This window comes from Syngnathus scovelli, chromosome 3, assembly GCF_024217435.2.
Source record: "Syngnathus scovelli strain Florida chromosome 3, RoL_Ssco_1.2, whole genome shotgun sequence".
Classification (NCBI taxonomy): Eukaryota; Metazoa; Chordata; class Actinopteri; order Syngnathiformes; family Syngnathidae; genus Syngnathus; species Syngnathus scovelli.
Genome location: NC_090849.1, coordinates 21,496,717 through 21,517,269, shown reverse-complemented (window position 1 = coordinate 21,517,269; position 20,553 = coordinate 21,496,717). Strand labels below are relative to the sequence as shown.

Genomic DNA, 20,553 nt, shown 5'->3' with positions numbered 1-20,553 from the left:
TTTCAAAGTTAAAGCATCACCGTGAACTACTGTACGGGGTTTTATGTTACGATAGCCTCATACGTAGAATAACTCAGTAATGAAAATAACTGACGGGGGACTCAATTAGCTTTAATGCCTTTTATTGTAAATGCTTGCAATGAACCAGCCACTTGCCGTATTAGGACACTTTTATTTTAAAGATCCCGCGGCAAAAAGATATCCAAAATAGTGACGCCAGTGTCGTCCCGCCTTTTCTCATGTTGCTAAATAATGAGTCTTCACTGAGTGCTCGAGTTTTTCGTGTCTAATAGTAGTACCGAGCTATTTTGTTGACCGGATGGGGGCGTAATAGTGATCCCTCACTACTTCGCATTTAGTTTGTCGCGGCTTCACTACATCGCGGATTTTTTTTCCAAAGTAAAAAAACATTTAAAAATCAATATAAAACTTCTGAATTGAGGAAACGTGTCTAACCTTTCGGACAATGTAGTATTGCTCCAAATATTCGTTGACATACCTTGTGGCAAGAGGTGGCAGCTTTACTAAATCTCAACTTGGCATTCAATAAGGCCTCAAAAAGACAAAAGAATGAAGACGGCGAACAGGATCCATATTTGTACAGCTCGATAAAAGGTTATTTTCAGGAAAGTCGGGCAAATTCATTTGTTTGGCGCTATTGCGGGGGATTACTGCACATTTTCCTGTCTTTGTTGTGTCTCCGCATCATGTGTGCAGTCAAAGTCTTACTCTGAGCGTAGCTTTCCCCGCAAACTGAGCAACTATAAGGCTTTTCTCCCGTGTGCGTTCTCATGTGTGACACCAGATTTTGCTTCTGGGAGAATGTTAGCTCACAAACTGAACAACTAAAGGGTTTTTCTCCCGTGTGTATTTTCATGTGCGACTCTACGTGTGACTTATGAAGAAACGCTTTATCGCAAAATAAGCAACCAAATGGCCTTTCTCCCGTGTGTATTCTCATGTGTTTAACCATGTTTGGCTTTTGCGAGAACATTTTACCGCAAACTGAGCAAGGGAAGGGTTTTTCTCCCGTGTGCGTTCTCATGTGCGATTCCACGTGTGTCTTACGAGAATACGTTTTACCGCAAATTGAACAACCAAAGGGATTTTCTCCCGTGTGTGATCTCAAGTGTGCAATCATGGTTTCCTTATGAGGGAATGCTTTACCGCAGGTCGAGCAGCTGAAGGGTTTCTCTCCAGTGTGTATTCTCACGTGTGCCTGCACATGCTCCTTTCGAGCAAACGTTTTACCACAAAATGGGCAACTAAAAGGTTTTTCTCCTGCGTGCGTCTTGGCGTGTTGTTTCTTAGCAGAACGCTTAACACAAACTCTTTCCAGGTTGCCCAGAGTTGTTTCCTTTTCGCAGCACTCTTTGTTGTCATTTTGACAGTCTGAGCAGCTCCTCAAAGGTTCTTCTGTGTCGTCGCTGCCCGAAAGTGGAGCTAAGAGGTCTTCTGGTAAGGGTCCCCCACTTGGACTGCTACGATGAAGCCGTGACCGCTCGGGTGGTTCGTCTTGATCGTCTTCACTCTTCACAAAAACGACAGTCAGTGGCAACTTGCTGACGTCAGTCTCCTCCTCTTCCTGTTTAACGTGCGGGACCTGTGAACCCTCTTGGTCCAAACTCGATCTCCCATCCTGATGATCGATCAATCGTTGGACGCCTGGATGGAGCAGCAAACTTTCAGATATATTGGCCCAAGCAAAGAGACACACATTTTGGCCGTTGACTGCTCATGCCATTCGCTACGTAGAAATAGAAGGCGAGCAGCTTTTATTTCATTTTCAAAAAATTGGCTAAAATTATTGGCTCTCTGGATGTGTGTTCTTCAAATTGTTGGAACAGATTGCTTGTGTAAACAATATCGTCTTTTAAAGATGGATGGACTGCAAATAGGCGTATCACTTGCATTTATTGATATTGCTCTAATCACAGGATCGTGTATTTTTTTTTATTATTGATTGAAAATGCAAAAAGTAGAAGACGAGTAACCTGACCTTGGATGTGCATGGTGATGTGATTCTTGCCATTAGCTTCGTGTTGTTTACGTTCTAGTTCGTTCTCCTCGTACGACGCCATTATTCTGTTGAATAGTCAGAATGTGTTATTAGTCGCTCCCGCAACCACTTTATTGATGTTTTTAAAGTCTGGATTTCACCTGGTGAAAGTCGCGTCGTTTTGGGGTTGTCTGAAGCCGCACCGACTTCTTCTTCGGTGGTAGCTTTGAGGTAAGTTAACATCCAGGGGAGCGCAGGCCTGCCATCTTTTTTACTAATTACTAATAATTATTAAATATAATGATTATTACAGTGGTGAGGAGATTCTGCACTTCAGTCCATTCAAATTTTTGAATTATTGGTTGATAGTAAACGGCTATCGGGACCCTGATTTTCTTCTTCTATTGGTTACACTACCATAAAGCCACCATCGAAGAAGAAAAAGGTGGAAGTTAGCATGACTGCAATGTAGCCATACAAGAAAAAAAAAACGGAGGAAAAGAACGACGGCGATCGGGTGAGAAATCCACTGAAAAACATCACCAGCGTTGAAGTAGTTGATGCGTTTGCGATTCATAACATGTTCAAATTCTTCTACAGAAAAAAATGGCGTCGTGCGAGTGGCATCAAAAACATTCCGAAGCTGTTGGCCAGAATCATATCGGAGGTCTGTCCACGTGGCCACTGTTTTCTTTTTTCCCACTTCCTAAACTCTTTAAAGTAAATATAACTTCAGAATGCCGATGTAATGATGTTGGTGGTGGCTTGAGGATTTGTTTCACCCCTACGTTTAATGTAACTTGATTACTTTTAATTGATTACTGGGATTGCATTATTCTATCCGAAAAGGTAGAAAAGGCATCACTCAGAGAAGGCATACTTGTTTTGTTAGAAAAAAACAAATTGTCAACTGTATTGCAGTTTTATAGGAACATAACTGACTGGTGTGTGTCTCGGAAGAACATAACTGACTGGCTTGTGTCTTGCAGGCGTCCCACAGTGTATCTGTGGACTCGTGAGCACCAGTTTGAAGCAAGAGGGCCTTCAAATTAAAGAGGAAGACAAGGATACACTGTATCCTCCTGTTAAGGAGGAAGGGGAGGAGGTTGACAAAATTAAAGAGGAAGGCAAGGATATTAAAGAAGAAGGCAAGGATACACTGTCTCCTGCTGTTAAGGAGGAAGGGGAGGAGGTTGACATGAGTATGTTGCCACTTCTTGTTGTCACTGTGAAAAGCGAAGATGACGAAGAAACACCCGAAGGGTCAGCGCTTTATCATGGAGACCACGATGGAGGACCAGTATCAGACAGCCTCTCAACTTGCCTTTCAAACAAAAATGACCCGGAGGAATCTTTGTTGAGCGGCGCAGACTGTGAAGGTGACCACACAAAATCTAAGTTCTCTCAGGAGGTGACAATTCTCAGCAACAAAGAAACTTCACAAACGTTGAACGAAGCGGAAACGATCTCAAGTTGCGTTGAAAGCATTGCTGAAAAACAACTTCCTACTAGAAACACACATGCTGGAGAAAAACCTTATAGTTGTTCAACTTGCGGTAGAAGATTCTCACGGAAGGCTAATGCGGAAAACCACATGCAACTACACACAGGAGAAAAACCCTTCGCTTGCCCAGTTTGTGGGAAAATGTTTTCCCGGAAGGATTATGTGACATTACACATGAAAACCCATACGGGAGAAAAACCATTTTGTTGCTCTGTTTGTGGTAAAACATTCGCTCATAAGTCCCACATGACATCGCACATGCGAACACACACAGGAGAAAGACCTTTTTGTTGCTCGATTTGTGGGAAAAAGTGCTCGCAAAAGGCAGACATGGCCACACACATGATTGTACACAGTAAAGAAAAAAACTTTCCGTGCGCAACTTGCGGTAAATCATTCTCCCGCAAATTAAGCCTACGAGTACACATGAGAAGTCACACTGGAGAAAAACCGTTTTGTTGCGTCATTTGTTCTAAAGCCTTCACTCGGAAGGCAAACGTCATAAACCACATGAGATCACACACGGGAGAAAAACCTTTTCGTTGCTCAGTTTGTGGAAAAACATACTCCCGAAAGGACCAAATGTCAATGCACATGGCAAATCATACAGATGTCAAACCTTATTGTTGCTCAGTTTGTGAAAAAACCTTCCCTCAAAAGTCAAAATTGTCAAAACACATGAAAACACACACAAGTGAAAAAAAATTTGGTTGCTCTACTTGTGGCAAACTTTTCTCTCGTGCTATATATCGATCAATACACATGAAAACGCACACTAGAGAAAAAACATTTGGTTGTCTAATTTGTGGTAAAGCTTTCGCTTGCAAAAGATACCTTGTGGTACATATGACAACACACACAAAAGTAAAACCCTTCAGTTGCTCAACATGAAGGAAAATGTTCTTTCATAAATCAAGTCTAGCCGTACACTTGCGAATGCATACTGGAGAATTTATTTTTATTGCTCCTTTTGTAGAAAAACATTCAATCGTTTTTTTTTCCTCTTTCCTCTAATATCATTTGCTCATCGTCTCGTTGTTGGCGAGAAGCGTGTTTCATTCACGAGCACGTCTACTAAATGTATTTTCTTGCGTTAGTCTTCTCTGAAAATCAACATGAATTGTGAGAAGCAAGAACGTAAAAGTTTCTGCATTCTCATCTATATTTAATCATAAATTCACACCTCATTTAATCCCCACTTTCATACTTTGATTTAATTGTATTTACTGGTAAATGAGTTGATTGCTATTTGCTTTTCATGTATACACAAAATGAGAACTTTTACAAAGAAACAAAAAATAAAGGGATCAAAGCGTATACTGTGCTTTTTTTTTTTTTGGTCACACGCACGCGCACACATGCACCCTCCCGCACTGATCCGTTCTCGCGATGAACTGGAAATGCGAATCACTCACTCAGATTTGTTCGTTGGTGAGCGGGAAATGCACTCACGACTCGTTCGTAATCAGGAAATGACGTTATATTCTTCTTCGTTTGTTTTACGGCGAGGTGGCACCAACTTCAATGGGCATTACTGACACCTACTGGTTGAAGTCATGACCTGAAAAAAGAACGAATCACACAATAAACTAACTTACAATAAAACTTTTTGGTGCATAATAAAATGAAAACTGCAAACTACACTTTCGTTAAATATTGGGGAGTTTGTAGTTTATGTTTTAAAAAGGAGATTTCAAGCTGTCAGACTAAACACAAAGCTAAAACGGTGCAGTTATGATCCTTTTGTACATAAACGGTGCATCATCATGCCATTTTAGGTGCATTTTGTATTGGTCTTTGTAACAATTAAAAAAAAAAAAAGAAACCTATCCATTGTCCTGCAGTACACATTAACTATCTTACTGCTGGAAAAGTTCTCTGTTCCAAATGAGTGAAGTGACATAAAATAGAGCCAGAGTCCAGGTGGGTTTTTATATAAAAATAATTTACTTGAGGTGAACAAATAACAGACACTTAGTAATAAATAGCCTTCAGGTAAGAACAATATTTCCTGTCTCACTCCAATCCCCTTCTCGATTAAAGCACTCATATTATGTAACCCCACTTAGTGGTTTAAATAATTTGAATAGTTTAGTTCCGAAGTTAACTTTGTCTCTCCTTTTAAGTTAGAGAATTAATTACACAATAATTTGAATTTACCCTTCAGGATGACAAGACAATGACTGGATTTTTGTATTTTTCTCATTAACCTTTTTTCGTATTTGCTTTAGTAGAGTACATTTGAAAATATGGTTAGATTCCTTTTTAAAAAAAAAAAAAAAATCATTCCTAGTGTACATCATAACGCAGTACACCAGAATGAATGCAAAACTGGCACATGCACATACGACACAAATGTTAAATATGAATGATTACAACTAGTCGGTTGATGTTTCTAATAATTTGGCTGCCTTGGTTCTCTACACAAGAGGGTCAAACCATTAGAAACAGCACTCACAACCCGATCCTTTAAAACAATCAAACAAAAAAAGACTTTGCATGAGCCATTGTGGGTGTACCTACTAAAGTGGCCGGCGACTGTTTTTTTTGTTGTTTTTTTTTTAAATCTCCCAGCTGGATGTGAGCGAACGGCAAACGTTGTGGCTACAAGGGTGTGGGCGGGCGCACGTGCGGGTAGAAGTGGCGCGTTGTCTCCTCTGTGTGATCTGGGTCATCGGGATAGCGCGTCCGCAGCTCATCGTTGGCAACGTAGTGCGTGTGGGCAAACTCGCAAAAGTAGCGACCCACCTCAGGGTGCCCGATCTCCAGGGGGGCTGGATGGAGCTCCAGGTTCTCTGAACAACAAAAAAAAGGATTAGACTTTTAAAAATACGCACAGTTAAATTTAAGGTCTTTAGTCACTTAAATTTGGAGTCTTGAATCATTTAAAATACGGCAATTCAAAAACCTAAAATCAAGAAAGGGGGGGAAAAAATGTTTGTGACAGAGTTTTATGATAACTATAATTCACCCGTTTTCCAAACCTCACAAGGGGCATCTCTCCCATCTTTTGGGTTTAATCGGATCGCTTTACCTTGCGCGGCATATCGGCAGGTGCCGTCCTGCACCAGGACGTTGAAGAAAGGCTGCTCTGCTCCATCAGGGAGCTGGTGGACCCTCATGGTGGTGATCCACTCCTGGCTCATGGTGCACTTGGGGTCCCAGCCGTAGATGACGCAGTTGTAACCCGACCTGAAACGCAGGAGAGGTGGGCAAAATGGACAAGAGTGGCTGGGGAGGCGCTGCTGAGGTTGCCCCCGTAATGTACCTCTTGTGTTTCATGACCAGGCCCACGGAGTAGCGGACGTCCCGGTGGTCGGCCGCCCCGCGCTGCTTCACCTCGGGGGCGGGGGGGTGCTTCATGTGCTGGATGTGTTCCAGCGTGTGCTGCACCAGGTAGCCCACTGCGCCATGCTGGGACGGGTCCAGCGCCTGGATGTGCTGTAGGATGTCTAAAACCTGCCCGGGACCGATCGAGGGAGGAGCAACGTCGGTGAGAGCAAGCATGCGTGAAGTACGCGTGAGAGGAAGCACCTTTTCGGGCCAGATGCCGAGGTGGAAATAGAGCCTGGCCTGCAGCAGAAGGTAGGGAACGTTGTCGGGGTTGATGGTGAGGAAAAGGTCCAGCGTGTCCCTCAGGAGCTGGTAAGACTTCTCGTTGATTTCCCTCCACAAACAAAGCAAAAGAAAAGCGGCATCTATCTAGTTGGTCTTCTTTCTCGTACTGGCCGGCACATGACTAATGTGTCGCCCACCCCATGGCCGGAATTCTGCATTGCAATGTGTTGTGGCACCTTCCCCCTGTTGCTTTAGCACGCACACACCAAATGTAGACAATCAAATGAACGAGTACCCTCTTTTCCCGATGTTGAGCAGGTTTCCCACCATCCTGAGCAGCACGTCGACGGTACCGATGCCGTTGTAGTAGTCGGCGCTGGCCTGGTGCCCGATGAGGTACTCGCACTCTTTGGCCGTCATCTGCTTGCCTTTGCCGAAAGCGTCGATGTACACGTAGTCGTAGATGTCGTCGCTCCTGCGGAAAGTGGGCACGCGGTGTTGAGAGTGCAAAACTGTGGATGAAAACCAAGCGTTGCCTTCAAGTACCTTTGTTCGCCGCTTTGGCACCAGCGCAGCAGGAAGTGGCTGGGGAAGTTGACGGGCTCCAGCTTGACGCCCAACCTCTGGGCCAGCGTCATGTAGAGCACCGAGAGGCTTATGGGGATGCCCTTGCGGCGGAGCAGCACCTGCGACACAACAAAATGGGTCCCACGGGCTGTCCAGACAGTTCTTATACAATCGATAAAATGAGTCATTTTGATCACGATTAATATATTCGATGGCCAGCCGTGCTTGTTCTACTTTATAAGAAGACAAAAGTGAATAAAATACAATATCAAGAGGTGAACAGGTTGCGTCATGGTTGCGACTCCTTAATGTGTGCAGGACTTGGCCACCGGGGGGCAGTGTACTAGTGATCAAGATAAAAATGAACAACCGTGTAATAGTCTCCTTTTTTTCACAGGAGATAAAGACAATTCTGCACATTTTTATTTTGTCCATCAGCATGTGTTGATGCACCGTTTATGTCCAAAAAGATCATAACTGCACCTGTCAATGTTTTTTGTCAGCCTGGCATTTTGCGTCGTGTGTTAGCATTAAGCTAGTGGCTTTAAAAAGGTTGTCTGGCTTTGTGTTTAGTCTGACAGCTTGAAATCTCCTTTGTAAAACTTAAACTACAAACTCCCCAAGATCTTGAAGTCTACCTGGTGGATGTAAGAGTTGAGCGGGTTGTAGTAGTCCACTTGGTCGCCCTTGAACTGCAGCTGGTCGTACAAGACGCCATTGAGGGCGCAGAGGACCTGCCGCTGGAGCTCAAAGTCCTGCAGCGGAAGACGCTTGCCCCCTGTGAGACGACAGAGTGGGTATCAACCCCCAGGACGGACATTTTAACTGACTTTTTCTTTTGCCAGGTCACCTGGAGACACGCAAAGGCTAGGGTGGGATGGATTCTTCACCCGCAGCGTCTTCTTGACCTTCTCGGCGATGTCGTCCAGCTGCGCCGAGATCCCGTCCGGCGTGACATCGGCCAGCGGGTTGCAGTATTGGTCCACCAGGACGGCACCTGGACACACGTGTGCGTACTTTTGCGGTAGCTGTTCGGACTGAGATGATTACAATTCCTCATTTACATGCAAGATGACTCCTCTAGGAAGGGTTGCCCTCTGAAGGAACCCTGAGAAATGACAATAAAATGATCTGGGGATGGATTCTAAGATTGAAACAAAATGGCTGATCTGTGTGTTTTCTGTCACGCCATCGAGAGGCTTGCTCCAATGGTTTTCTCACCTGCGAGGGCCGACTGCTGCTCGGGCGGCTGCTCCAGGAAGCTCTTGAGAGCGTGCAGGATGTTCTGCTGTCTCAGGAAGTAAAGGATCTTCTTTGCATAGTACTTCAGCGTCAGGCTTTTCCTTTGTGGAGGCAAGGAGAGTGCAAATAGGCGTTTCAGCAAATGATAGGAGAAGTACGAATCAAAGTGATTTACATCCAAAGATAAAAAGCATTTTTAACAGCACGGGTAAACTGGGGGCACTCCTAAATCAAGGGGAGCGAGCAATGTACTTGCAGTCGCTTACGTACCTCTTTTCAGCCTCGAGGATAAAGATCAGCTCATCCTCGCAGAAATGTTCGGGCAGCCCCAGCGATTCAATCTCCGCGAAAGTATCGCCCAGCACCTGGCCGATGCATGGCTGGAAAAAAAATCGGTTTCAAGGTCCTCATAGCGCGCTTCGCATTTTACTATATTGTGGATTTTGTATTTTTTTTTACCCATTTACCACAGGCAAGTCCCAATTTAGAGCTGTGCGCCTTCAGCTTGGGTGTGTTGCTGCGCAATGTGTTAAGGTAGCAGTTGTGTGAAGGTTTCTCATTCCAGTAACATTGGCCCAAATATGGTGGTTGCCATTTAGTGCTTTTTTTTCTTATGTGGTTTGGTGTTTAAACATGCAACATTTAATTCTCTTCACCACTTCCATGAAGAAGCGCTGGGAGATGGACTCCACCGTCCTCCGGATTTGGATGCCCACCCGATGGCGCGTTTTGTACTCGAGCAGCCAGTCGCAGCTCTCGTTCTGCGGATAAAACTTCTGCAACCGCGGCCATCTGAAAAGTGGTGTGAGAATAGAACTGTAAAATAACCTTACAAAATTTGAAGTCACGACTTCCCAACTCTCTAAATGTGAGCGTACTCCGCGTGGATAACTTTTTGTATGTGTATCCACACAATTTGAAGGGCATCAGATCAATTCTGCAAATACAATAAGCTTGTTGGGGAAAACAACAATACTACAGTATTTTGCCTAGACCAAAATTTGGTTATTTAGTTCTTTGGCCTCTGTTGAGAAGAGAAGATGGACGAAAACTGAAGATCATCTGCCGACTCCTGATCAGTTTGATCAATTCACTCCTGAAAAGATGCCTTCCAAGTGATATTCAAGGTCATTTATAAGTAAATGTGTTTTACAACGGGCTGCAATAGAATTTAAAATGATAATAAAGAAAATAACAATCAATTTTAAAAATATGGTTCATCTCTTCACAACGGTGAAAAGGTGATGCATCATATTCACGTAAGGAAGTGACAGTGAATGGGCACTGAACCAGGAAAAGGACACAAGAAAGACATTAAGATTCAGGACGTTACTGATAATATTAATAATCATAGAGGATTATTATGACTATAGCCATAATAATCATCTAAGAGCAATTATGCTGACCTGAGTTTATACTGGTGCCCCCACACCTTTCCTCGGCCGTGGCAAACGTCGCGCAGGCGCAGGCAGCAGCAGGACACATTACAAATGTCGAGGTGGTCGAGCACCGGCAAACACAAAATGTGTTCCAATAACTCAGTGGGCAAATCGGTCAACTTCTCGCCGCAGCGGTCTCGATTTACGTGCCCGGTTTCAATGCCGCTCCCGGCCCTCGTCTCGGTCGGGCTCGACAGCCGCTCTCCGGCGACACAAGCCGCCATCTTATCTGTTTACCCCGATTACCTCATCGCCCCGGCCCCGCCTCCTTATGGCGCAGGGGGCTGGACGAAAAGGCGGGGCGGAAAGAAGTGATGTGTCCTGATTGGTTGTTTGCAGGAGAGGGCGGGGCAAGATGCATTTACTCCCTCAGTACAGCGCCGCGAACTTAATCTAGGTTCAAATTCAAGAATGTGATGCAGAATTTACATAAAAAAGTCGTTATCCTTTGACAATAATGTAAAATAGTTAGGGTTAGCTACATTTTCCACGACGAGCTGAACACAGAGCAAACATTTTTGATCAAACAAAAACCCACGGATTGAATTTGCCATTATGGTGAAAGTCACTAGATGGCAGCAGAGCACTGTGGATAATCATCGTTGCCATTCCACTATTATCTGAAAACTGCTGCATCCTGACGAGGGTGAAGCGGGTGTGATGATTCATCTTCTTTAGAGAACAAATAAGGATCTCACAAATCCATCAACATTTTCCAGCTTTGGAGATCCTCAAATGGCTGGCGTTGCAAAAAAAAAAAAAAAATTGGGTACTGCCGTACTGTGCTAAATAAAAAAAAATAAAAATGTGTTCAACTATCTATGAATCAACTTCAGCGCAGTTTTCATGAAAAAGATCATGCTGATGGATGATTTGATCTTTTAACAAGCGCTGCAAACCACAATTCACTTAACTCTCGCGACTTCCATCCTACAAGGCGAGATCTTCACGGCCCAGCTTCGTCTCATCACTCCAGACGCAGCCGCCGACTTGGCCGAGCTCTGGTATGGAAGTCCACACATCCGTCAAAGTCCAGGAAAGGATGAAAATGTTAGGCTTGAGTGAGCTCGTCCGACTTTAGTTGACAGGAAGACTTTCTTTTTGACAGGTGGACAAGCTCCAGAGAGACTGGAAGCTCTGCCTCAGTAATGACCCCAAAAAGCTTCCCCCTCGCCTTTTGGCCAATTTAACCGTCCGAGAAGCTGCAGAGCGGAAAAAAAAAAAGGCTCATAAACTGTATTCCGCCCGTAGTCAAGTCTCTGCTCCACAGCACACTCAATTTTACTTTAAGCAGCGCTCGGCTTTGATCAGAGGCGCTAAATAACTTTTTCCGTGGATATCTTGTTTGGCCGTTGGCTGAAGTCGAGCCCATTTGATTTGCTTGCCTTGGCCGGCCCTCGCTGCTCATTAGGCAAGCCCGGAGACGTTGTCAAGTGTGTTTCTAGACTCCCGGGGTTTGACTCAATGACGTGACAGGCCGCAAGATGGGCACAAAATGGCGCTTAACTCACAGGAGGTTGGGAAAAAGACACGTTGGGTAATATCACACAGTTGCACATTGAGTGTAGTTGAATGTTTGTGCTAGACCTTCATAGTGTTTTGTCTTTCTCTCGTCAGATGGTCCATGTTGTCTTGCCGAGTGCTCATCCTGCCTCAGCGGATCCGCAGCCAGTGTCTTCTCCCTGTTTGGTATTCCGAAAGCACGCCGCTCCACAAGTGGCTTTTGACAAGGCGCTTTGGAGATAAAGCCACACTTCTCTCTGGCGCAGAGGCCCGGTCGAGCGTGAGCTGAACGAGTCCGGCTGTGAGGCAGGCGAGACGACGGGGTCTGAATTCTCTAGCTCGGTTGCTCGTTTTTTAAAACATGGCTTTCATTAGTCTCCTCTTTTAGTTTGTCTCATCATTTAGTGAGGGCAGTAGTTTCTCTGTCAATGTGAAGAATGATATTTCTGCTAAACCGTGGCTGATAAGCCGCCTGCGACCCGTCGGCTGTGTAAATCTCAGACATGATCTGAAAAGAGCTCAAGTACAACCAAGTCATGGCTAAAAGGAGCTCCTCGCAGTCACATGACACTTAATACGTTTTGAGTATGCAGAGGGGATTGCGATAAGATGAATTTTAACGTATGACTGCTGGGAAAAAAAAAGAAATGGCGCAAGAGGGAGAAAGTTTGGTTTCTCGCTGAATCTGATTTTTTCTCTGGGCAAGAAAATAATCCCAGCGGGATAACTCAGGTAGGAGAGTTAGCCTCAAGCAAGAGGGGAAAATTGCTCTTTACCTTCCTCCCAACCTCCCTTCATCTGTGTGGGTGTAGAGGAGCACCGTATCTCTCCCTCCGCTGGGAAATGTTGCTGCTCGGCTGCCATTTTACTGTTTGGAATCCCCTCTTCCCTGGTGGACTGATGTCTCGTGCACTCGGATGCACACAGAGTATAGGAGTCATCTGGCTCTTTTTTTTTTTTTTCCTGGCTTAAAATATTGACAATTTGTCCCAGTCAAGTGTTGATGGGGAAATGCGGGCAATTGCATGGCAAATGTTGCCTGCAGTTAGCGAGCATGCAAATGAGTTTATTTTCAGACATGGAAGCTCTTGCACGGTAACGCTCCCTGATGAACACCATAAAAAAAAAAAAAAAGGATATAACAGTTTGATTTCCCGCGGACTTGTTTTTCCAGATTGGAAAAAAAAAAGAAGTTGTTTGTTAATCTTGATGCATTTCATCCACACGGGGAATTAATTAGAAAGTGCAATGTCATCCGCAAATTGATTTAAAGCATGCACTTGGTTGTTTCGGTTTGATCATTTGTTTGCTCTTTCATTTGTTAAATTTTGGTTTTGTATATGTTACTTGATGAACTTTGTTTGGTTCATTGCTTGGTTTTGGTTGGTATGGTTCTTGGTTAGGCATAGAAGCGAATGGTAAAATCGATACTTTAATTTGATTAGCGGTACGGAAGATGAACGAACAAATAAATGTTCACCAAATTTCCCGTCGCTAAAAGAAATCGATTTTGGGTGTTTTATTGTAGAGGCATGGTCTGGACCCAACAATTGTTCTTCAATGGCTACTAAAAGCTAAAATGTCACCAAAGGTAAACTCGAGAAAGAGGTAGCGGGGTTTTTATTGACGAAAATGTCTCTCCGAGTGTCAAGAATATGGCAAAACTCTCAAGTAGGCCAACAGGATTGACTTTGAAGTTACGTAAGTGGCGCGGCACTGCGAGAGCTCTGTGAGCCCCATCACAATCCCCCGCCACACACATCTTCTGCAAAATGAAGCTCCGACTGTCGTCAGGTCTGGAAGTTCTCCCCCTTGTAAATTCTATTTTTAGCCTTGCGAGGTGCCGTTTTGGCTTTTTTTTTTTTCGGAAATTGAAACGTTCTTCCTCCATGCACGACAATCCCGTCCTGGCTTTCGCGCCACAAAATGTCAGGTGTAGTAAGTTTTAGACCAAGCTAGTTTGCTGTGGGCCTAGTTCTTGTCATCTTTATGAGCCTCAGGCTGGGTTAGCGTCAGGCCGAGTTAATTTCAGTACTAGCTACATAACTTTCTCTTAATTAGTTCTAGTGAACGGATGACAGAGCTGAGGACGACGTTGCTGCCTTTGTCCGACAAGTGACGGCAAAAGGGGCAAAATAAAACTCAGCGCTTACTATTTGATCTATTTTGATTTGACAGGAATGGCGTCGTGTAGCCGCACGGCTAACAAGGCTTTTACGATTCAGGCAGGGAGTGTAGGACAAGGCGGCCGCTGTCATTACCAGCCGGAACATTCCGTTTGGCACTTTGCGTCAACTTGGTGAAGACGGCGGCGCACATTCCCCGGAGAGAAGCGTAAATAATGGATTTTTTCCTCCCGGCGCAGAGGAGGTGATTCAATAGCCGCCATGATCCGTTCGGGAAAGTTAAGCAAGGATATGGCGTGTGACGTGGGGCTTCGCTGGTGACTCTTTCCTGCTCATGATACCGCCCACAAAAAAAAAAAAAAAAAAGACTTGAAATCTCCCCGCCACGGTTTTCTGAGTCGTGAGGCATTTTGGATGTGCCGCAACATTCAATGAGTATCTCGAGAGAAGCTTTTCCCGAACCGGTTTGTCGCACAAGACATAGTCCACCCTTGAGGACGCACAAAATTTAAACGGCAAAAGCAGTTTCAGTGATGATGAAAAAAATGATGCCTAAGTGTTTAGCCCCCTTCAACAGCTTGGCATAGTCAGTGCACCTAATCATTGGAGTGTGTGACATCTAAAAATGTAATGGCACTCTGATATTCTAATCGCGGGTGTTTCTCGAGCAGCCGCTTTGCAACTTTTAATATTCCGACCTGCACGCACCTTGAAAAAACAAAAAGTCATTTTAACTGTGCTGTCCTTAAAACTGAACCTGGATTTCGTGTAATCATGATCATTACGTGTGCCGCTGCACCACATTCGAAACGTGCCGAGTCTTTTTTGCAAGACCTGACGACATCAATGGATATCGACAACTTTGGGGTCCGTTTAAGGAGTGCACCAACTCTATTGATATTTCAAAAGCGGGGGCGTGGCTTGCAATGTTTGCTGCAAAGTGATCAAAGTCTTTCATTATTCATACCTTTTTTTTTTTTTTTTTTAAATCACATCTGGTGCGAAATCTATACCCCCAAGAGGGTGCAGCGTATTTTTGGCAATTCCAGCCCTGGGTGGCAGCTTTCTTTTTGAGCATCCGTATCATGTAACATCCGAGCGCCGCTCACCTAATGGAACATAAAGTCTCATCAAAGGGTTGTTGGAAGGGGAGGGCGGGGGTGCTTTAATGAACCAAACTGCTGCTTTTAATGACCTGCGTGATGCATTGCACACACACACACTCACACACGGCGTTATCTTGACGCCGCGGAAGTGCACACACAGCACTGTTGCTCCTTATCAGCCCTCTGCCGCACTGCACAAAAATGCATCTGTTCAGTAAAACCAGATAAGGTAAAGCTGGATTACCCTCGGGATTTCCGCTGAGTACCTTCCCGTGGAGGTACGCTTCCAGGAGATGGACATAAATACAAAATTAACATGTTTTGGGGGAGGAAAAAAAAAAAAGGGGGGTTGTGACAGTACTTTCGAAGGCAGAAAGTTTCTGGTTTGACTTTGTCGCCCACCTTCTGAGTGAGGGGAAACGACTGAGGTGCTCCAAGGGGAATTGGTTCGCATCATTTACAGAGGCTCTTGTTTAATAAAAAAAAATAAAAATAAAAATACTATTTTCTGATTACAGGTCCAATTAAGGGTAAAAGTGGCACAATCCATGAAGGTGCGGGCGGAGAGGTGAACAATGTGTAAAAAAAAAAAAAAAAAAAAAGAGGTGGAGAGAGGCTGGGTGCACGCGGCAGACAGCGACGACGAGAAAGGAGTTGCTTCAGTTTTCGCGCACGCTTCATTGAGCGCCGTGAGCGTTCTCCCGAGGGTGGGGTGGGGGTTCCGAAAAGGGAGGGAGGGAGAGAGAGAGAGGGAAGTGCGCGCAACCAACAAGTGGCTCCCCCGCCATGCACAAGCCCGCTGCCGCAGCGTGTGCGCGCACCCAAACATGGACTTTTTTTGGGTGTGTTTTTATTATTCTAATCCTTTTCATGAATTCCCGTGAGCGAGGCAAGATCTTGCACCCACCTTGCTCCATGGACTCGCTGCTGCTGCCGCCGCTTCCGATGCGCTCCCCTAGTAGCCGTCCAGGCGAGTCGGTCTCCCGTAGCTAGATCCCGCCGCCCCTAACCCTCCTGGAATCTCCGGGAAGAGGGTCGCAGCCATGCCGATGCATCCGGTCACCTCCACGCTCATGTACCGGGGCATGTGCACCATCCCGGACATCCTCTCCTACCGCCCCCCGGTCAACCTGCCTGAGGACGAGGTGGAAGGTGAGACAATTTGTGAGATTATATTTGATCATATTTGTGAAACTTTTTGCAGGAAAGTCCAAATTTAGAGTGCCTTCTGTGTAGTAGCACTTTGTGCCACACGCGGGGCAGCACTGAGCTGAACAGTTGATTATTCGCCAGAAGTTTGCCAATAGTTTGCACGGTCCCCGGCAAAAACGACGACTTGTCCATGTGACCATGTGACACAAATGTTGGCTACGATACATTTGCACATCCACTTGTTGCCAGGCAGAATTTGCAGGGCACTATTATTGGTCATATTTGCCTCTGTGCTGCTTGGAACAATAATTTGAATTATAGTCGCCACATGTTACTAGACAGATGTCATTGGACATTGTTTTACAAGCACTTGTTGCTAGGCGGAATTCATGGGCCACTAATTTGCATTTCAGTGATCAATTGTTGCCATGTTGGGTATTTGTGTGAGTGCTTGTTGCTAGGCAAAATTTATGGGTCACAATCAATAGTCAATTTCCAATTTGTGAGGTCACTTATTGCCTGGCAGCATTGTGTGGCACAGCTTGTTTAGTATTTTGCTATGGTTCCAAAGTATACTTTCAAATCAGGGTGAAGGTTTCAAAGAAGGCTTAGGGTTTCACATTAGAACTTCAATCCAAGGTTCAGTTGAAACAAGAGTTTGGGCTTCAATTTATGGTCTCCCGCTGAGGTTAACACTCTATCCCTAATTCAGTCTGCATGTGTGTGCAGAGATCCGCGAGGCGTTCAAAGTGTTCGACCGCGACGGCAACGGCTTCATCTCCAAGCAGGAGCTGGGCATGGCCATGCGCTCCCTTGGATACATGCCCAACGAGGTCGAGCTTGAGGTCATCATACAGCGACTGGACATGGATGGTGACGCAAGCACACAAACTCACAGTCCAAAAACCCCTCACCGTGTCGTGGCCGCATTCATCCACGGCGCGCCACCGTCCACTCCTCCATTTTTCATTTATTGATCTAACGTATGTTTTTTTTTGTTTTAAATAGTTTTTGTATATTTTACATAAACAACAAAAGAAGGTGCGCCAAATAAACACATCTTTGACATTTTGACTATAATGAGTCTTCCTCATGTAAGGCACACTGAAAACTATTAAAATGTTTTCTTTTTTTATGCAAATATTTGTAAATAAACATTTTTTATTTTTAGTTAACACCCCCCTAACCCCCCCCCACGTTTTGTAAGTTTGGTTATATTTGTTGGTCAGGCGACGGCCAGGTGGACTTTGAGGAGTTTGTCACGCTGCTCGGCCCCAAGTTGACGGCGGCCGCCATGCCCGACAAGTTCAACGGAACTGACTTTGACTCAGTTTTCTGGAAGGTAAAGTCATTTTACAAAATAGAACACTTTTTGAATTCAAACACATGCAACCTTTTGACTGAAAAACTATTTTTCTTTAGTTGCAATAAAAAAAAAATCCAACCTTTATTTCAGCGCTACTTTTAGCATCGTAGCATTTAGCCTACAAATACATTCGAATATTTGTTAATCAAAAATGTTTACTTCACAATGGCAGTTCCAGGCTTTAGTAGTATTACATAACAAGGGGGGGCAGGGGTCAACTCATTTTATAAGTAAGATTGTGACTTGTTTGGGGTGCGTCAGTGTGACATGCAGAAGCTTACGGTAGAGGAGCTGAAGCGTCTGCTGTACGACACCTTCTGCGACCACCTGTCCATGAAGGACATCGAGAACATCATCATAACCGAGGAGAACCACATGGTGAACCCCGAGGACTGCCAGGTGGACATCGACAGTAAGCAACGCTGCGACCCGCTTCTCAAAATCCAATTTGGTGTCAAGATGAACTTTTAGGGCTTCAATCGTTGTACTTTGTGCCGTTCCCGGTGCGGAGGTTCCAGCCCCACGCAGCAGGTCAAGCAGACTTGCGTGCGCAAGAGCCTGATCTGCGCCTTCGCCATCGCCTTCATCATCAGCGTCATGCTGATCGCCGCCAATCAGGTGCTGCGCAGCGGCATGAAATAGTCAATCGTTTTGCAAGACTTAACGGACAACAAAAACTCTACCGACGTAGGGGCTTCAAAGACACATGGACCACATATGGCTCCAACGCCTGGTCATCGTGTGACGTCTTTTGTGCGTGCGAGTGTAATACAGTACAGTGAACCCCCGTTTATCGCAGGGCTATATCACCGACCCACCCACAAAAGGTAAAAATCACACAATAGAGAAAAGGCGTGTCACTTGAAGCAAATCTTAGCTTAATGCTAACATGTAATAGGAAACGTCATAGACAGGCTAAAGTCATTAGCATTGATCTCACGGTAATTGAAAATAAACTTTGAACACAAATGCTACCTCACACACACACACACACACACAAATTCAGAAGAATCACAGCATCGAAAGCAACCGAGGCTCTTACACTTCGACAAATTGAGATCTGGCTGTGTGCTGTAAAAAAAACCCCAATACAAATATGACTGCTTAATAGTGTGCAATCTAACATGGGTTCACTGTACTGCTGTGCCTCCCAAAGCTGCAGGGGGCGCCATTGGTGGACAAACAGCAGCAAACGGGAATAACCTCATCTATGCATGTTATGCATGGACTTCAGCGACCGTGTGTTTGTATACCCGTCAGCGTTTACGTCATGATCACACCAACTGTGTATTAATGCTAAACTGTGAGCCGGTGTGCTTGTGTGTGTGTATGTGCGTGAGTATATGTGTGCGTGCGTGTCAGAATGTATTGTGAACGAGCAATAAACAAAGATAGCGTTCAGCAGCGTTCCAAACACTCATCTTAAAAATAAAGCATCAAATGAATATTTTGGCAATACAATAGGGTTGGGACACCCATAAATGTGGCAATAAATCACAAGCACATCTTTGAAACAACCTGATTGGCTAACAGGCTAATTGCTAACATGTCCATGAAGTTGACATATGCCAATTCAATGCTAACATGTAATAACCACTGCTAAAATGACTAACGGTCACACTGAGAACACATGTGACCAAGCTCACACATGCTAACATGAGGGCTAAATGTGCTAGCATGTGCTAACATGCACTAAAATGGAACATATTAACTTACATGTACAACAAACGCCCCAAACAGGCATGCTAATACAATGCTAACTTGTGCTAACATTCGCACATGTTCACATATGCTAATATTAACTGACATATCTACAACACATGCCGCCATGTTCACACATGTGCTAGCTGTAAATAAGTAAACAATTTTCCCATTTTGCACTTTACAACTCGCTGCAGCGCACAACAAAAACAAGTGACCGCCATGATTGTCCCACACATACAATGTGATGAATTAGTAATAAATAGTTAATTTACTGCCTTATCATTTTCTTGATACTTGTCATAATACAAAAAAAAAAAAAAAAAAAAACATCCACACATTAAGACAGTGTGGAAGTTTTCAGTGTATTCCTGTTTCTGACGGGACGTGACTTGCTGTCTTATTGGCTGTTAGCATTTAACTGTCTGTGGAATGTTGTGTTTTTTTTGCCCCCAAAAGAAAACCAAATAAAACATAAAACACACCATATAACACAACTCTCAACTCTTTTTTTATTGGTGGCTAGACCATAACTAATATGTAGTAGCCAACCAAACCAGCAGGTAAATGTCGTCAACCTGCCCGTTGATTAGAAATGCCTGTGGCTAAAGCCAAATGATGCCAAGGTTTCCATTTTCTGGACCTGGATTTGACACCTCTGGTTGTAGCATGTGCACTACGCTACAGACATAAAGTACCTCACAGTTTTGCTTAAAAGGCTCGTGAGATTGGCTAATAAATAAATAAATAAAGAGATTGCTATCGGCTATATAGCAAATTGATGAGGTCACCCTGCAGCAACCTATCAGCACCAAGCGTCCCATCCGTGAATTACTGCAAGCCCCCCCCCCCCTTGGTTGCCAATGGAAACAGGATGGATGGGGGGCCTGCAGAGGTGTGGATCTATTCTTTGCAAAAAAGGAACAAAACATCTCCTGCTTGGTGTGCGTCAATATGCCTGTACGTCACAAAGACAGATATAAATATACTTGGAAATGTAGGGCAACGTTGCCGTGACAACACCCATCAGCTTAAAAAATAATGAACTAGAATTTGCAATTTCTGGAGAAATTGAATGTGAAAGCGAAGAAGCTGAATGAATACTTCAAGAATGCTTCAGAATGACGTCAAATAACAGTGGATGACATAAAACAACTGGGAATAAGTTGAAAATGTTGACGATGGAAGATGAACAGGTTAAGTTGGAATGAATTGGTAAAAAAAAAATGTAGATATGAATATGGTTAGGGTTAAATTTAAAAATCGCAAATGTGGACGTTTTGGAATAGG

The 20,553-nt window shown here is 44.4% G+C and overlaps 4 protein-coding genes across 6 annotated transcripts; 2 read left to right on the top strand and 2 right to left on the bottom strand.

Moving 5' to 3' along the window:
• Window positions 1-105: 105 nt before the first annotated feature.
• LOC125994132 (gastrula zinc finger protein XlCGF8.2DB) lies at window positions 106-2,305 on the bottom strand. The gene is made up of 3 exons (XM_049763353.1): window positions 2,161-2,305; window positions 2,000-2,085; window positions 106-1,665 (listed from the first exon to the last, which is right to left on the bottom strand). The coding sequence occupies exons 2-3, from the start codon at window positions 2,079-2,081 to the stop codon at window positions 656-658; spliced, it is 1,092 nt and encodes a 363-aa protein (XP_049619310.1). The 5' UTR covers window positions 2,082-2,085; window positions 2,161-2,305; the 3' UTR covers window positions 106-655.
• Window positions 2,306-2,431: 126 nt separating this feature from the next.
• Window positions 2,432-4,820, top strand: LOC125994067 (gastrula zinc finger protein XlCGF57.1). The gene is made up of 3 exons (XM_049763262.2): window positions 2,432-2,516; window positions 2,601-2,666; window positions 2,989-4,820. The coding sequence occupies exons 2-3, from the start codon at window positions 2,606-2,608 to the stop codon at window positions 4,392-4,394; spliced, it is 1,467 nt and encodes a 488-aa protein (XP_049619219.1). The 5' UTR covers window positions 2,432-2,516; window positions 2,601-2,605; the 3' UTR covers window positions 4,395-4,820.
• A 607-nt stretch (window positions 4,821-5,427) lies between these two features.
• fbxo21 (F-box protein 21) lies at window positions 5,428-16,069 on the bottom strand. Of its 3 annotated transcripts, XM_049763158.2 has the most exons (12): window positions 10,277-11,035; window positions 9,527-9,662; window positions 9,141-9,250; window positions 8,850-8,971; window positions 8,479-8,625; window positions 8,267-8,406; window positions 7,608-7,747; window positions 7,357-7,536; window positions 7,038-7,170; window positions 6,772-6,962; window positions 6,538-6,695; window positions 5,428-6,298 (listed from the first exon to the last, which is right to left on the bottom strand). In XM_049763158.2, the coding sequence occupies exons 1-12, from the start codon at window positions 10,531-10,533 to the stop codon at window positions 6,108-6,110; spliced, it is 1,905 nt and encodes a 634-aa protein (XP_049619115.1). In that variant the 5' UTR covers window positions 10,534-11,035; the 3' UTR covers window positions 5,428-6,107. The 3 variants fall into 3 exon arrangements, with proteins under 3 accessions (XP_049619115.1, XP_049619116.1, XP_049619114.1); XM_049763159.1 differs by lacking the exon at window positions 10,277-11,035 and adding an exon at window positions 15,952-16,069 and having other exon boundaries at window positions 6,772-7,170; XM_049763157.2 differs by having other exon boundaries at window positions 6,772-7,170; window positions 10,277-11,043.
• Window positions 16,054-19,746, top strand: LOC125994193 (calcium-binding protein 7). Its single transcript, XM_049763428.1, has 5 exons — window positions 16,054-16,196; window positions 16,926-17,069; window positions 17,426-17,538; window positions 17,824-17,974; window positions 18,074-19,746. Exons 1-5 carry the CDS (start codon window positions 16,088-16,090, stop codon window positions 18,202-18,204), a joined length of 648 nt encoding a protein of 215 aa, XP_049619385.1. The 5' UTR covers window positions 16,054-16,087; the 3' UTR covers window positions 18,205-19,746.
• Window positions 19,747-20,553: the final 807 nt, after the last annotated feature.